Genomic DNA, 18,734 nt, shown 5'->3' with positions numbered 1-18,734 from the left:
GCCTGTAGGTATGAATTCAACATCAAATAATGTTACCAAAATGAAGAATCTAATCAATTCCAAGCTGTTACAGTCCCAACAACTGTTGGCTTTATAAAAAGAAAAGGGATCAGAATACTATTCTTTTGTTTCATACCTCATTTTATTATGTATTCAAAGGAAAAGCTTTGGTGGGGTTCAGGAGCATGCGTGTAAGGATCAACAACTAAATGAGTCTCAAAATAAAAAAATAAAAAAGGATTGGGAATGTATTCAGTGGCAAAGCATACCTGGGCTCAATCTCCAATACCAAAAAACAAAAAATAATAAAATAAAAAATGATGGGGCCAGGATTGTCAGATAACCTGTTAAATTTGAATTCCAGATTAGCATTGAATTTCTTTTTAGTGTTAAGTATTTCTAAAATATTGCATGGGATATACTGATACTAAAAAGTTTGTTGTTTATCTGACATTCAAATTTAACTGGCCACTTGTCTTTTGTTCCATACCTCATTGTATGGAACACTGGCCACTTTGTATTTTCATTTGCTCAAAAATATAAAAAATAGGGCTGGGGATATGGCTCAAGCGGTAGCACGCTCGCTCACCTGGCATGTGTGCGGCCCGGGTTCAATCCTCAGCACCACATACAAATAAAGATGTTGTGTCCGCCGAAAATTAAAAAATAAATATTAAAAAAAAATTCTCTCTCTCTCTCTCTCTCTCTCTCTCTCTCTCTCTTTCTTATCTATCTATCTCTTTAAAAATAAATTTAAAAATATAAAAAATAAAATAAAAAGGGCTGGAGGTGTAACTCAGTGGTAAAAAAAAAAAATGTTTTTATTTCAAAGTTATAGTTTAACTAGAAAAACTAGGGTTAGAAGTAACTTAACATTATAAAGACTATGTATGACAAACCCCAGACCAACACTATTCTTAATGGAGAAAAATTGAAATCCTTTCCTCTAAAAACAGGAAAAAGACAAGAATGCCCACTTTCACCACTCCTATTCAACATAATCCTTGAAATTCTACCTGAGCAATTAGACCAAAGAAAGAAATTAAAGGGATACATATAGGAAAAGAAGAGCTCACATTATCTGTTTGCCAAAAACAAAAAACTTAAAGACCTAAAACACTCCACCAGAAGATTTCTAGAATTCATAAATGAATTCAGCAAACTAGCAGGATACAAGATCAAAACTCATAAATCAATCTTGTACCTATAATCCAATGATGAATCACCTGAAAGAGAAATTAAGAAAAGTATCCCATTCACAATAGCTTCAAAAAAATAAAATAGGGCCAGGGTTGTGGCTCAGCAGTAGAGGGCTCATCTAGCACGTGCAAGGCCCTAGGTTCCATCCTCAGCACCGCATAAAAATAAATAAAGATTTTGTGTCCAGCCACAACTAAAAAATAAATATTTTAAAATAAAATAAAACAAAACACTTGGGAATCAATCTAACAAAAGGGGTGAAGGACCTTTACAATGAAAACTAAGAACATCGAAGAAAGAAATTTAAGGTCTTAGAAGATAGAAAGACCTCCCATCTCCTTGGATAGGCAGAACTAATATTGTCAAAATGGCCATACTACCAAAAGCACTAAACATATTTACGGCATGCTATTAAAATTTTAATGACATTATTCATAGGGATAGAAAAACAATTATGAAATTTATTTGGAAAAATAAGAGGCCCAGAATAGCCAAAGCAATCCTTAGCAAGAAAAGTGAAGCAGGAAGCATCACAATACCAGACCTCAAATTATACTACACAGAGCTATAGTAACAAAAACAGGATGGTTTTGACACAAAAAAAAAAAAAAAAAAAAAAAAAAACAGACATGAAGACCAATGAAACAGAAGACACAGAGACAAACCCACATGAATACAGTTATCTGACACTAAACTGAGGTGTCAAAAACATGCATCAGACAAAAGATAGCCTTTTAATAAATAATGCTAGGAAAATTGGAAATCCATAGTAGAAGGAAATTTAACCTCTATCTCTCACCCTGCACAAAACTCAAGTGGATCAAAGATCCAGGAAATTAGACCAGAGACCCTGCAACTGCTAGAAGAAAATGCAGGTCCAATACTCCAACATGTCAACTCAGAAACTGATTTCCTTAACCAGGCTCCTAAAGTGCAAGATCCCTAAAAAATCCAAAATCAATAAGTGGGATGGCATCAACTTAAAAAGCTTCTTCACAGCAAGAAAACAATTAAGAGCATGTAGACAAAGTTTACAGAATGGGAGAAAATCTTTTGCCACCTGCTCCCCTGACAGGGCATTAATATCAGGAAACACAAAGAACTCAAAAACTTAACACCAAAATAACAAATAACCCAACCAATAAATGGACAAAGGAACTAAACAGACACTTTCAAAAGAAGAAATACAGTAGTCAACAAATATATGAAAAACTGTTCAACATCTCTATCAATTAGAAAAATGCAAATTAAAACTAAATTGAGATTTCATCTCACTCCAGTCAGAATTGCAGTTATCAAGAATACAAGTAACAATAAAGGTTGGCAAGGATGTGGGGGAAAAGGTACACTCATACATTGTTAGTAGGACTGTAAATTAATACAACCACTCTAGAATGTGTGGTTAGAGATATCTCTCTGGTATAGAGATTCCTCAAAAAAAATAGGAATGGAAACATGATAAGACCCAGCTATCCTACTCCTTAGTATACATCCAAAAGATTTAAAAAGAACATACCACAGTGACACAGCCATTTCAATGTTTATAGCAGTTCAATTCACAATAGCCAGTCTATGGAGCCAACCTAGGTGCCCTGCAACTAATGAACAGATAAAAAAAATGTGATATATATACACAGTGGAGTTTACTCTGTCATAAAAATGGAATGACTTTATGCATTTGCTGATAAGTGAATGGAACTGCAGAGTATTATGCTAAATGAAATAAGTCAGTCCCCAAAAAGTCAAAGGTCAAATGTTTTCTCTGATAGGAGAAACTAATTCAAAATAAGGGGGAGGAGGGAAGAAAAGGAGGAGGAGGAGGAGGAGGAGGAGGAGGAGGAGGAGAAAAGATCAGTGTAGTAGACAAAGGGGAACGGAGGAAAAAGAGGAGGGATGGGTTAGGGAAAGACAGTGGAATGAATCTGATCTAACTTTCCTATGTACATATATGAATATACCACAGTGAATCTCACCATCATGTACATGTACAAGACACTGATTTGAAGAAAAAAAATAAAACTAAGTAAATAGCAGAAAGATCAGTAGAGAGAAGGGAAGAAGGGAAGGGAGAGAGGAATGGAAAGGACAAGAACTGGGAAATGAATCAAAACAAATTATATTCCATGCTTTTATAATTATGTCGAAATGAATCCTAATATTATGTATAACAAAAAAGAACCAATAAAAAAGAAAAAAATTAAGTCTATGGTTTAAAATTATCATCAAAATTGTTAGTGTTTCTCACTGTTTTACTAACCTTTGAAAGGTAATTACTGACTTCAAAAAATGGTTTAGGGACTGAGGGCACAGCTCAGTAGTACACTGTTAGTTTAGCAAACACAAGACCCTGACCTTAATCCCCAATAGGATCCCCAGCACCCAAGGAAGTAAGGTAGAGGGGGGCAAGGCCTGTGGCAACACTTAATGTACAGTTTTGAACACCTCAATGAATTCAGTCGAAAATTTCCATAAACTATATGAAAATCTATTTTTCATATTTTATATTTTCATGTAAAATAATATGACAAAGTTATACTAATAGATTCAAAGCAACAGTTCAGCTTCAGAAAAATTATGTTTAGATGATTTGACAATAGCCAATGTTACAATAAGTCCTTAAGAAAAATTAAGACTATTAGAGCATACTTGAGGGAAAATATCAACATTATTCTTAAATACTTGGTTTTTTTAAATTAATATGGATTAGAAGTTCATTCACATTATCAGAAAAAAAAACTATTACATTTGCCAGTGAAAGAAGAGGAAGACCAAAAAATATTGCTGTCTTTGAATTAAAATTTGGAGGGGGTAACTTGGAGTTGCCATCAATCGGAGAAAAAGAAATAAGTACTTTCCTGCAGTTTCTATCAACTACTTGTATAGAGTCTCTTATCAATTATTACCAATAAGAACTTGAAGAAATCATCATGAAACAATTTTGGAATTATATATATATATATATATATATATATATATATATATATATATATGTATGTATGTATATACATACACACACACACACACACACACACATATAGTTAAAAACAAATAATTAAACCTAATATTAAAAATATGCTCATGAGACTGGGGATATAGTTCAGTTGGTAGAGTGCTTGCCTCACATGCACAAGGCCCTGGGTTCAATCCCTAGAACCACAGAAAAAAAAATGCTCATAATTACTAGCTAACCATCTCATTTTAGATTTTGAGATTTTATTTAAAAATTTCCATGATTCAACATTTACTATTTTCCATAGCTTGTATTTTGTTTTGCTTCTAATATTATAATAGAAAATGTTGATTGACTTTTTTTTTACCTAGTCACAAGTCCCCAAATCGCTCCCAGCTTACCCAATATTAGATACACATCCATCATTTTAAGCTTTGTGTGGCATGACATATAAAAGATTAGAAATCACTAAATTAAATGAGTGTACTATTTAACTAAAGTATACAGTGACGGGGAAAAGATATATCTAAAAACCGTAAATAAATAGAAGACAGTTCATGAAGGATCTTACTTGCATGCTAAAACTTACAGACTTTTTCTAGCTTTTGTCAACTAGAGGTCTAGAAGAGAATTAAGATCTAATGTCATAAAGCATCCATTGAATGTAGTAAATTATTTATTTATGCATCGTGTACCATCCCTGGGAAAATAATTACTTATCACTTTGTGTGTTCCAAGTTTCTGAGGAGAGTCTCCAGTTAAAGGCTGCATATAGCTGACACTGTGTTTAGAGGGCTTTTTTTGTTTGCTTTCTTTTGTTTGTGGGGATGAACTCATCCTCCTATCTCAGTCTCCGGAGACACTTGGAATACAAGCATGCACCACCACACCCAGCAAACCCTGGTATTTTAAGAAAAAGAGTTATACGACCAGTTTTTAATGTGCAAAAATCTGGTATCAATAAACACCCTAATATTGGCCTATGTAAGTAAACCTATCACAGCAAAACCTAATTTTCAATTCTTTCTTCTAAATACCATTTTAAGTGTCTAATAATAATAATGACAATGTCAATGGCCGTTATGATTATAACATATTACAGTAACTTATACAGAGGCACTTTAACACTGTGATAAGGATACCACAAGCCCATAATTTCTTAACCATGATTCTAAAATTCCAAAAGCTCTGAAAACAAGAACTTTTTTGTAAGTCTGGGTCAATTCTTGACCTGAATTGGGATGAGGCTGTAATCTTTATTTAATCTACCTGTAAATATTCATACTTTTCACTTGGCACTGCTATCCTGGCCCTGCTGAAAGCTACATATTACATGGTATATGCAACTTTACATTTCTAAAGTCCAAAATACTTGAATTCTCAAACGTTTGGCACCAAAGTTTCAGTTAAGGGATTGTGAACCTTTGTTTTTAATCTTCATCTTATATAGTTTAGGGACTCTAAGTGACTTCTTCAAGATAACGGAGCTTGTAAATGATAGAGCTGGACCTCTAATCGAAACACCTAAATCTTGTTTTCTATCCCCTATCCAAGGCCATAAATGAAAAAGCCTTTTTCAGCATAAAGAGACTTCATATTTCATGTGCTATATTATAAGCACTATTTAATACAAAATTTCAAAATGCAAAATTTTGAAAATGGTCTATTTGTACCTAACCTTCAAAAATATTTCTTGCTGCGTAAGTTTTTTTCTCCATTTCACTATTTTACACAAACATGTTTCTTGTCTATTTTGAGTTCACTGACCTAGAAGTTAAGAGCATCAATGCTATTTTTCACTAAAATTCATAATATCCACAAAGCAAATAAGATAAAAATTTAAAAAATGACTTATAAATAATTATCCAAGGCATTACCTAATATTTTTAATGCCAATCCTATCAATCCTGTGGTAGTTACATTTTTCAGCAAAATTTCTGGTTCTTTCTCTATACATGAAAAAATTATACTTTCCTCTACCTTGAATTAAACAGGATCAGGTAACTTGCTTTGGTCAAAAAGATGTGAGCAAAAGTTGTATACATATTTCTGAGAAGAAACTACTTGCAATTCTTCAGTCTCCCTTTTCATCTGCTCACAATATTCCAGAAAGCGGCTTCTCTCAGAATAAGAATGACATGGAATAGAGATCCTAAACAACCCAGAGAAAATATGTAGCATGTGAAAGAAATAAACCTACATTGTTTTAAGATAATGGATAATTGAGGATAGCATAACCTACCACAAGTTTGGCCTACTATAAGTTTATTGCCCGTACACTCCAAATATACCCTTCTGTGCCCTATTTTGTTTGGACTCATCATTTCTCCTTTGCCAGTTGGCACAATGTTGAGCTTTGTCAGTAGAGGGAGCCATAATGACACTGAAGGAAAAAGGGGTGTCTTCCACGTTCTGTGCATTTTATTGTTTTTGCTATATAGTTCATGGCTGCCTGGAACTTAAGGGCTACTTCAGTAGTATTAAATCTCCTAGCATATATCACAGATCCCGAAAAACCATCTTTCCAGCAAGTTTTTGTGGCATACCAGCAGGCAGTTTCTCAGTAAGACTGGCTGGCACCCTAATAGTTTTCCCACTGTTTCCTGAGCACCCCAGCAAGCATATCAGCAAGTCCCACCAAAAAACCCACACATGATTTCCTGCTTGCCTGTCCCAGTCTGTGGCAGCATAGGTGCTGCAGTCACACCCTCCGATAAGGCATGGAGGAAGAAACTTCTTCCAAATTTGTTTCTTTTGTGGGTAATCTGCCTTAGCCCTAGAAGAGAAGGCTGCTCCCTGTCTCAGTTAGTCCTTTGCATTAAAATGTCCTTGTTCAAATTACTATTGTAGTTTATATCTTCTGACTGGACTCTGACATTTAATCTATACTAACATATAAAACTATACATTGCAGTATGAATTGACATTAATTTTTTTCTACTTTATTTCAGTTACTTTCAATGTTCATACACCTAGGTCAAAACAATTGATTAGGACTGGGATTGTGGCTCAGCGGTAGAGTGCTTGCCTCCCATGTATGAGGCCCTCGGTTCGATCCTCAGCACCATAAAAAAATAAAAACAAAGAAAGAAAAACAATTGATTATACTTTACATTTTAAATCTTTTAATTACATGAGACTTTTAGCTGGTAATTACAGGAAACAGAAGATAATATACTTTATTGTGAGGAAAGAAATAACTGTTCAACCAAACATGTCAAGCAAAACCATATTCTTGTGAAAAGATTAAATCCAAATCTTTCCTTACTTGTATTACAATATAAACTTTACTCTGACTCTTTAAAATGACCATCTAGATAATGAAAATGTTGCATTTGTGAGTATGTTAATGACTTTTCACTGTTAGTCATGTGGTAAAATTATTTATTCCTCACCCTATAAAAATAAATAAAATTATCCACTAACATGGCTACTTAGGGAGAATACTTAAGTGTTATGTGCAGAATGCAGGACAATTCATTCACACTTCTTGCCTCCAATCCCTCCACCCCAGTTAGATCAACATTTTAATTCAGGAAGAAAGTGTTAAATTAATAAGAAGTGATGAGCTTAATTGGCAGTTAATTTGAAGATGATGTATCATAAACCCCAGGATTCAGTGAATCAGACAAAGGGGAATGAAGGGAAGGGAGGAGGGATGGGAATAGGAAAGACATTAGAATGAATCAGACATAACTTTCCTATGTTCATATATGAATACACAACCAATGAAACTCCATATCATGTACAACCACAAGAATGGGATCCTAATTAGAATAAGTTAAACTCCATGTATGTGTAATATGTCAAAATACACTCTCCTGTCTTATGTATCTAAAAGGAACAAAAGAAAAAAAATTAAAATAAAAAAGTATACTGTAAAATTTTATTTCACAGATGTAATTTTAGAATTTGTGTCTCAGATAAAAAATACATTGTAAAAACTAAATAATATGGGAATATATAAAAATATATCCAAACTTTAAAAAAAAAAATATCCAAACTTATTTCTACTGGAATAAAAAATGTGAGGGGAATAATCCCCCCCAAAAAAAAATTATGTTCTGAACTATTCCCAGAAATATATAAATATGTTTCTTCTCATGCCAAGCAGAAATTTATAGATGACTAAAATTAGAGAAGAATCTACAGAACTGTAAGAAAATAAATATGTATTCTTTTAAGCCACCAAGTTTATTAGAAAAAAAAAAACTAATGCAAGTAATACTATGAATAAACTTGGAAGATCTTAAGTCTTATTTACTGATGAATGTGACGATGTCCTTTCAACAGGTATTAAAATTTGGGGGCATTTAAAGAGTATTTATTGCAGGAATGGTGGTGCACACCTGTAATCACAGCTACTCCAGAGGCTGAAGCCGGAAGATCACAAGTTCGACACCTGTGTGAACAACTTAGTGAAATCCTGTCTCAAAACAAAAATTTTAAAAAAAAAAAAAAAAGGAAGGAAAAAAGTGGATGGGAAAGAGACTGGGGACTCAGTGGTAGAGTGTCCCTGGGTTCAATCCCTAGCACTGAGAAATAAAAAGTATTTATTAATGAAATTGATATTCTCCATAGTTGTCAGTGTATTCCTCTCCTAACTTATTTATTTTAGCACTTATGTGATGCTTATTATATACTAGACCTTCTTCTAAGGACTTTACAAATGTAAACTCAATTCTCAAAACAGTCTCTAAAATAGGTGTTATTATTATCCCCATTTTGCAAATAAACACAGTAAGGTACACATATACTAAGTAACAGTGGAATTCAAACCCAGTCTGTCTGACTCCAGAGTCCAGACACTTGAGCACTATATGCTCTTACTGTTTACCATAAGACTAAATAAATGGCAATGTAAAGGAAAGAGAATGGGTTTGGGAGGTAGAAAGATCTAAGTACAAATATCTAAGTTCAAATCAGTATTCCTCCACTTAAAAGCATCATGACTTGAATCCTAGTACATAGTAGACATTGAATGAATGTTAGTTCCCTCATTCAAGTCCTGCTACAAGATTACAGATACACTCAAATTCAAACAAAACTTTGTATGGAACACACTTAGAATAAAAACTAAATACAAGAGAAAGGGAGGGGGTAGGAGATTAGCAAGGATGGTGAATGTGGTAGACATCATTATCCAAAGTACATGTATGAAGACACAAATTGGTGTCAACGTACTTTATATACAACTAGAGATATGAAAAATCGTGTTGTATATGTGTAATAAGAATTGTAATGCATTCCTCTGTCATTTATTTTTTTAAAAAATCAATTTAAAAAAGGAAAAAAAAAATAAATACTAGTCCCATGTTCCTGAATTTCCCCTTCTCTTTCTCCCATTTCTACATGTTCCTTCTCAGATCCTCAGCTGAGACAACCTATGATACTACAGAATTTTCTTTATGGGTACCCTAAATTCGTACTATATCAACAAAAGTAGACTGAAACTTTACTGAAAAACTGAAGGGAAAAAACTTAAAGGAAATCAAGCATGAAATATAGGTATTACAAAATCTCTTTAATTTAAGGTAGCCTTAGCCATAGATTACCTCAAATGAAACACTTTATTTACACACACTGATTACTTCATTTCTTTAGCTTAACCTTGCTACCATGTTACGTCGTTATTGTTAAACAAACTTGAGGACTTGATCACTAATGACATGGAAATATTCTTTATTTCCTTTATCATCGAGAAATTCAACTTCATCAGTTGTATTCCAATCGCTGAGCCTTCATTCTAAAGATTTATGTTTTCAAGGTTCATACCCTCTGAATCAGCTATTTAAATATCTATACTCAAATTTCTCTGATTTTAAATTGTTTCTCTTTTGGAATTTACCTGTAAGAAGATCCAATTTCAAACATTCTCTCTGAGGATCCATTTAGCTTTCTAGCACCACAATACCACCATTATTTTTGTCCAAGAAATTTTGTTATTGCTGGTTTCTAAAATGCTAACTATTTCAAACAGAAAAATAAACCAATGATAAGGAAAAAACAAAACAGTGTTTAACACTAGCAAAAAGGCTTAATTTCTCAAATTCTGGAATACATAATAACTAAATGAAAGGTTGATGGAAATAATATTTATTAAATACATTTTGTTCTCATTGATTTAATTTGTTGGCCACTGCTTGCTTGTTAGTTTAATTAAAATACCACACACCATAACCAACAGCTGTCATGGCCAAGAGAAGTAACTTCTTCCAAGTATGACCCCAAAACAATCATTTCTTAAGATATTGGCAGCTATTTTGTATAAGAACACGAAGACCTAACCCAGTTTTCAACAGGTGGAAACATGAGCTGTTTGCTGGCATATGAGGTAATTACTATCATTTTTCTAATAGTTTCCTTCCCAGACACATAGATGAAAAATATTTTAATATACGTAATTCCTTTTAACCCAAAGCTGTGTTTAGCATGAAATAATCAATATTTTATTAACACATTTTTTTCTGTCAAAAATGAATTTTATGGTAGAGATGGCTAGGAAGTCATAAAAATTTGTATTTTCATTTCATGGACCTGTTGCTGTGGAGCAGCTGCCTGACTCTGGATTAGCTTTTCGAGTTCCCCTTGCATCTAGATGGGTTCATCGGACTACGTTTTGGTGAATAACTACTCTCATCCAGGCCCATTAGACTTTACATGAATAACATATGTGTTTACATGAACACTTACATGTGTTAAGAGACTTCAAATTATGTAACATAACAAAATTTGATAGGTTTTGCTAAATAGAGGGTCTGAATAAGTGCTGCTTTAAACACAGGAGAAAGATGGCATTCCTCGTCCCTGTTACAACATTTTTTTCTTCCAACCAAGTTTATGTTCAGTTTACATTACTGTGATTAACATCATGTTAACTAAAACAAATTCTCTGTAATTTTCTTTTATTTATTTAACTTTTAAGAAGCTTTAAATATCTGTGTAATGGTTAACTCCAAAAGTACTTCCACGGTACTAAATTTTCTTTGATCTCTCTTCAGTGATTGTCTGGTCTAAGCTAACTAAAGTCTTAGTCATAAAATTCATAAATACACAATTTACAAGGAAGGTGGATTTCATCTGCATGGTGACTACTGGACTGTTCCATGTGTTTGTCTATTTGAACCATTATAATAAAGTACCATAAACTGCATGGCTTATAAACAACAGAAATTTATTTTTCATAGTTCCAGAGTCTAGGAAGTCCAAATTCAAGGTGGTGGTGACACATTCATTGTATGATGCAGACTTTCTTCCTGGTTTATAGGTCACTGTCTTACCATAACCTCACATGGTACTAGGATAAAGGAGCTCTATGGAGCCTTTTTGTTTTAAATAAGGGCACTAATCCTATTAATGAGGGCTCTGCCCTTGTGTCCTAGTCACCCCCAAAATGCCCTACCTTCTATTACCATCACACTGGAATATAGGTTTCAACTTATGAATTTGAGGGACACAAACATTCAGTCTGTAACTTAATTATAACAGAGATTTTGTTGCTGAAGGTGCACAGACCAACAAAATAAAAAGGATGTGAGCATCACTTCAATCTGTGAATTGAACAATACCAATGCATTAAACATCATTGTGGTTATTCTGCTAATTATATTGTTTTGTGTACTTTCCTCCTAGTTTTAAGCAGCCTGGAAACTAGATACAGGAGGCTTGAAACTGCCAAGCCATTTTTCCTTTCTAGAACATAAAGAAAAGAAAAAGTCATTAACAGACAAAGAATGTCATCTTTCTCCTGTGCATAAAGCAGCATTTATTCAGACCCTCTATTTGGCAAAAACTACCAAATTATGTGTGTTACATAAAAATATTAAATATTTATAATATAAAATTATCTAAAACTTAATTCTAAAACCTTTAAAAAGCATTTAGCTAGCAGTATGTTGTACAGAAAATATACATTAGAGCTTCTGATATGTATATGTAATATAGATATAATAAATGCTCATAATATATAAACTGTATAAAAGTTGCTAATTCTTGCAAAACTAATACTATCTAGTTGCCTTCAATTTTTTTCCTCTGTGTGTGTGTCCACTTTTTTTGATACTGAAGATTTAATCTAGAAGCCCTCAACCACTGAGCTACATCCCCAGCCCTTTTTCATTTTTTATTTTGAGAAAGTATCTCACTAAATTAATGAGGGTCATGCTAAGTTGCTGAGGCTGGCCTCAAATTTGTGATCCTCCTGCCTCAGCCTCCCAAGCCTCTGAGATACAGATGTGTGCCACAGAGCCCAGTTTGCCTTCGATTCTTAGGAAACAATATTAGAGAAGAAGTATGTGAGATACTGTATCACAACTGAGTCTAAACTTTCCCCTTTGGATAATACTACCTCCAATCATAACTATGGAACTTCTCACCTCAAAACTCAATAAAATTTATCTCCTTTTCATAATACACTTTCTAAGACCCTGCTTAGAAATAATTCAGCACAATAATGAAAAGAGAAACACAATCTTCACCAATTTCAACATGTCATTTCCATGGCTTATCTCCTGTCTATATTCTTTTTAAAATTTATGTATTTATTCTACTTTGTTATATATGACAGCAGAATGCATTTCAATTCATAGTACACACATAGAGCACAATTTTTCATGGCTCTGGTTGTACACAAAGTAGAGTCACACCATCCATGTCTTCATACATGTACTTACGGTATTGATGTTCATCTCATTCCACTGTCCTGTCTACATTCTTAAAATACATTCACATCTCCAAAACTCCATTAGAGGTGATGGAGGAATATACACAAGGAAGGAAATTTATTACAGTTAAACCTAATATAAAAAAGATTGTGTGATAGGTCTGGGGATTGGCTCAAGCGGTAGCTCGCTGGCCTGGCATGGGTGTGGCCCGGGTTCGATCCTCAGCACCACATTCAAAGATGTTGTGTCCGCCGAAAACTAAAAAATAAATATTAAAAATTCTCTCTCTCTCTCTCTTTAAAAAAAAAAAAAAAAAAGATTGTGTGATAGTTTAAAATATCCAAAGGATGAAACAAAGCCAGTGGGTAAGAAATTCACTGCAACTATTATCAATGGGAACAGAGAAAATTTGATGAGAGGCCAGGAGTTTTGAAAAATTATATGGCATGAACTACACAGAAGAAAAAAAGTTTTAAAAGCTATTAAGTGAAGTTCTTCCACGTAAGAATGGATTCAAGGAGCCCTGACCTTTCTCCTTCTCCCCTTTTTCCTCTGTCCTCTTTTCTTCTTTCTCCCTTTTCATCATTTTACCATTACTCTATTATTTACCATCCCAACCCACCATATCCCAAGTTGTAGTCACTTCTAATGATTCATATGTATTTTATAAACTCTTTAGAACAGCTAAAACAATAAAAGAAGTCAGTTCACAACTTTTCCCTAAGAGAATACTGGTCCTAAGACCAGAGTTCAAAGAGCTAAACCATCCTTGAGATGAGCAGACACAGGTAAATTTTTATTATGTGTTATTTTATATTGAGATTCTGTCTTAAAATAAAAAATAAAAAGGGCTGGGGGATATAACTCAGTGGTTAAGCACCCCTAGGCTCATTCCTCAGTACAGGGGGGGGGGGTGTACGGCTAGAAACAACTTAAATACCCATAAATATGATACTAAAGAAATTACAGAAAGTTCATCAAATGAGATATTATGGTCATTAAAATGTATAAGACTGCTATATTTAACAGAATTTGTTTTTATATTTACATAAATACATACATGTGTACATACATGCAAACATGAATACACACACAAATAGATATATAATATTTGATGTATATATATGCCTACTCTTATGCATAGAATATCTCTTGAACATTAGGTTAAGCAAAATAGCCAAACTCAGAAAGTCAAGGGTAGTAGGTTTTCTCTCATATGTGGAAACAAGAGTGGAAATAGAAAAAGAAACCTGGGGGGGGGGGGGGGTGGATCTTATGAAAATCAAAGGGAGATCAGTAGAAAAAAGGGACTAGGTAGATGGAGGGAGAATGGAAAGGACAGGGGAAATTCTGAGAAATAATATTGGCCAAATTACACTGTTATATACTATACATGCTTGAATATGTAACAATGAATTCCACCACTATGTACAACTACAATGCATGAATAAAAAATAAGGAAAAAATATCTCAAGCATGAACTTCTTAAGACATGCACATTTACTTAAAAATTATGTGTATGTTAGTACTGTTAATCTATATATTAAATATTAATGAAGTTTAATTTCTTTTTCAAATAGAAATGAAACTTTAATATCTTCTTTCTGTATTCCAATAAAGCATCATGTGATACCCTTGGGTATGCACATCTCACTTTGTTTAACACTTAATATGAATATTGAAACACACAGATCATGCAAAAATATTTTCATAAAACAGTTTCAAGCTCTTGCACACATCAAACTCATTTTTTTTCATATTTATTTTTTAGGTGTAGATGGACACAACACAATGCCTTTTTATTTTTTTTTAAAAAGGTAACAGATATGAATTTGGATTTCAGTTTATTTCTCCCTATGACCTCTCAAAAAAGATATTAACTTGCAACTAAATGAGTACCACTACAGAGAAAGGCAGATTTGGTGACAACCTAAAACTTTCTTGGAAATAGTAATCACCGAAGAATATTGGTATTTTTCTTACATATCATATTTGTTATTTAATATCCAATACTGATAATATACTACTTATCAAACTGTCAAATTCTTCAAAATTATTTCTCTCATTAATATAATTCTGTTATACATTCTATTCTTCTCAACTTCCTTGCCTAATTTTATTTTATTACAAAATATTTTAAACAATATTTAAAACTAAATTTTTTAAAAAAGAGAGAGTGAGAGAGGGAGAGAGAGAGAGAGAATTTTCTAATATTTATTTTTTAGTTATCGGTGGACACAACATCTTTGTTTTGTATGTGGTGCTGAGGCTCGAACCCAGGCCGCACGCATGCCAGGCGAGCACGCTACCACTTGAGCCACATTCCCAGCCCCTAAAACTAAATTTTTAAATATATTATGCTTTAATCTCCAAGTAACTTTTTTTTAATATCTTTTAGTTGTCAGTGGACCTTTATTTTAGTTATTTATATATGGTTCTGAGAATCAAACCCAGTGCCTCACGCATGCTAAGCAAGCACTGTACCACTAGGCTACAAACCCAGCTCTCCAAGTAACTTCTTAAAATGAATGTAAAAATAGTTCTGAAATCATATAGCCATTTTGAGGTTAAGATCCCTTTCCAAGACTGTTAGGTAGAAATGCAAATAGATATTTTAAATAAATTTATTTTAAATAAATAAATTTACATATGTAAATACTTATTTTATGGGCATAATGTCATATATTTCATGAATATATATTTAGAGAATTTTGTCTACTGAAATTATGCACATTAAATACACAAACATATGTATCTTTATAATATGTAGTTTTACATATGTATATATCATATACTCATGCAGCTACCTAAAAAAAAAAAAAACTTTAAAACATTTTCCTATGAAATATACTGTTCATTTTGAATAATTCTAATTCAGTACTCAAAAGTTCACTTAAATTTCTATATGTTAAATAGATGTCTGTAGAATTGTAATGAACTAGCCAATAAACACAATTATGTACCCCACTATTAAAAAAAAAAAACACATTTTACATTTAAATGTGTGGATCAAAAAGAACTATACCTTAAGCATCATTTTGGCAACAATAATTTTCAGCAAGTACAACAAAAAGTAAAAATTCACATATTTAAACATAAAATTGTAAATTTTCAAAAGCTTGGCTTTGTTAGTATCCACAATAAAGTTAAGCAAAGTTAGGAGTGTGCTAAAAATGCTTTTAAAAATAATTCTTTAGTCTTTCACTAGTTGAAATAAACTGTTCAAATCGCTTAGTTTTCACACCCCATGCCAATTAATAAATCACTTTCCCAAATAAATATTCAAACACAGAAGTTAGCTTTGAAGAAGTAATTCTTAGTTTCAATTAAGATATCAGAAATACGTTTGCTCTCTTAGTCCTTCAATATTTCATGAGAAATTGTATCTTTTTTCTAATATGAGATTTTTTAGTATAAGTTTGCTACCATAAATTACATGAAGTGTTTTTTATTAAAATATGGAAAAATAAATATATGTGTAGACCACGAAAAATATGTCTTCATAAATGCATGAAATACTGAACTTGACCTTTTTTTTTTTAATTTGAGTAGAGGTCAGTGTGTTATTTCCTTCGTAGAGGAACCCGACACTTTCAATCGTGTGTTTCTATGAAGAATGTGGGGAAAGTATATTTGATGACATAACAAAAGAACGGTCCCACCTTTGATATATAAACTGATCTTGATATATTAAGATACATTAACTGTACAAGTTAATCTTCCAGTAAACAACTCATTTCAAGCAAAAAAAGAAAAAAGTTGAGTTGGAATAACACAAAAAGGTTGCACTTGTTTTGCACAATCTCTTTCGTATTAACAGAGAACTCAAATAACCATGAAACATTTAAAAGCAAACCTGTAGTAACAAATCTGTTACACCCAGGAGAAAGCAATCTCAAGAGATACCGATAACCATGCCTGGACAGTTCCCTAGTGCTGAAGTTACACAGCATCTAACCAATGCCTAGGGCTACTTTTCGCCTCCCACCCTGGGCAGAATCCGGGCTGCCTGGACCACAAGCACAAAGAGTAGAACTTCACGAGGTAGGAAGCAAGCCAAATCACAATACTGATACGGACTGGAGTCTCTTCAGGATTACACAGATTTACTAGTTGCAAATAGGAAGAGCAGCAGAGTGCAGGGTGTTAGCACCCGCCGAGGGGGAGGGGCTGGAAGATGGCGGCGGACGCACACCCACCCGAAACACTACTGAGTTTAGGCCCCTGGCCAGTGCCGCCGCCCTCTTGCCCGCGGCGACTGAGGGCAGCTCCGCTCTTCCCGGCGCTGGGGTCAAAGCGGCCCCGCAGAGGCGCAGGACAAGGGACCCTCGGCGGCGCCCGCAACCCGGGCCGGCGCGCCTCCACCCGGGTCGGGCCAGGGAGCACCTGTGCACGGCCATATTGGATTCCTTGTCCCAGTCACTGCCTCCTGGAGGGGAGGGCGGGAAAAGGGAAACCAGGAGCCTGGGTCCAGCCCCATCCCCACCAGAACCACGGAGCTGAACTGGCCGGCGGGGAAAGCCGGAGGGCGCCGGGGCAAATTACACCGCCCAAAGACTCGCCACCGTCACCTCAGTCGGCCTCCGCGCCCTCCCTCCGCGACACACACCCCCACGCTCTGACACCCAGAAAGCAGCCCGGGCAGCCGGCGTCGGCTGCAGCCCTCGTGGCCCGGGCGCCGCGGGCGGGAGGGAGGGCGGCGATCGGGACGCGCAGGCGGCCGCAGGGCAGCGACCGAGGGGGCGGAGGGGCAGGAGGGAGGCGGGAAGATGGAGCCCGGTCCTTACTTGAGCACTGACTGCTCCTTCTCCTCTTCCTTCTTCTGCCGATCCATAACAGCCAGGATGATTTTCCTCTCCTCCTCGGTGAGGTGGCTGAGGTCGGGCATCTCGGGCTGCGGAGGCGGCTGAGAGGCCGCCGGGGTGGGAGTCGGGCGGCCCCGGGGCCCGACTGGAGCCGACATGTTTGGTGGACCTGAACCACCCTAGGGAAGCAGGGAGCCAACTCCACTGGCAGCGGCGGCACGGACGCCGGCGGCTGGGGCAGCCTCCGGCACTGGGACAAATACATACAAATCAATGGCCTTCAATCTGAGGCGACAGCCCCCCTCCCCCAAGAAAGAGCAGGGGGAGGGGAGGGTGACCGCGGTGGGGAAGGGAGGGTTGAGGAGATAGCTTCGGAAATATTTCTTCTTCCCGAGGCCAAGGGCTGGCAAGTGAGCGGTTCGGGGAGAGAAGAGCTGGAGGCCCAGAGGCGGAGTGCGCGGAGCGGCAGGGGAGGGTGGTGGAGTGAGGTGGCGGGGACAGCTAAGGGTGGGGTGACTGAAGGGAGCAGGCGGGAGGGCGGCGCGCGGGCCGGGACGCGAGTGTGTCCGGCCGCCGCGGGGGCCGGGGGCGCGCGCGTCGTTCAGAGGGGAAAGGGGTGCCTGCGAACCAGGCTCCCGGGGGAATTCCGGGAACTCGCTCCGATCGCCGAGAGGCGGCGTTCGGCGGGCCTGTGGGGCGCTGAGGCAAAAGCGGGGAGGGTAGTGAGGAAGTAGGGCGATTTCCCTGAGAAGCAGCTCAGCCGTCCCGCCGGCTGACGCGTCACAGGGCTCCTGTTCGCTCTGAGGGAGGACCTCTCCAGAAACGGCGAAGATCGGGCCGCGGGGCCCGAGGCTGCCGCAGGAGACCTCCACCCCCACCCTGGGCTAGAGTGGAGAAGCGAAAGCCGAGAAGGAATGACAGGGGCTAGTGGCGGAGAGTGTTCTGGCCAAGGCCCTTCCACTGTCAACGTCCGGATTCAAGCGAGCTCCGACGCGCAGCCGGGTCGGGCTCCCCGCCTTCATCACGCGCTGCTCGGGGTCCCTCGGCCGCCGCCGCCGCCGCCGCCGCCCCTTGGGTCTGTGGAGTCGGCGCGTAGGGCCGGCTCGCTGCGCCGCC

At 36.6% G+C, this 18,734-nt stretch overlaps 1 protein-coding gene across 22 annotated transcripts in view; it reads right to left on the bottom strand.

The window, feature by feature from the left end:
• Positions 1–17,776, bottom strand: part of Rims2 (regulating synaptic membrane exocytosis 2) — a 551,056-nt gene extending 533,280 nt beyond the window's left edge. For all 22 annotated transcript variants that reach the window (XM_076836166.2, XM_076836176.2, XM_076836171.2 and 19 more), the window contains exon 1: positions 17,601–17,776. In XM_076836166.2, the coding sequence (XP_076692281.2) occupies positions 17,601–17,776 (176 nt within the window). The remainder of the gene's footprint in view (positions 1–17,600) is intronic.
• Positions 17,777–18,734: the final 958 nt, after the last annotated feature.

Source organism: Callospermophilus lateralis, chromosome 16 (genome assembly GCF_048772815.1).
Source record: "Callospermophilus lateralis isolate mCalLat2 chromosome 16, mCalLat2.hap1, whole genome shotgun sequence".
Taxonomy (NCBI): Eukaryota; Metazoa; Chordata; class Mammalia; order Rodentia; family Sciuridae; genus Callospermophilus; species Callospermophilus lateralis.
The sequence above is the reverse complement of the archived record's forward strand: the minus strand, read 5'-3'. Positions and strand labels throughout refer to the sequence as shown.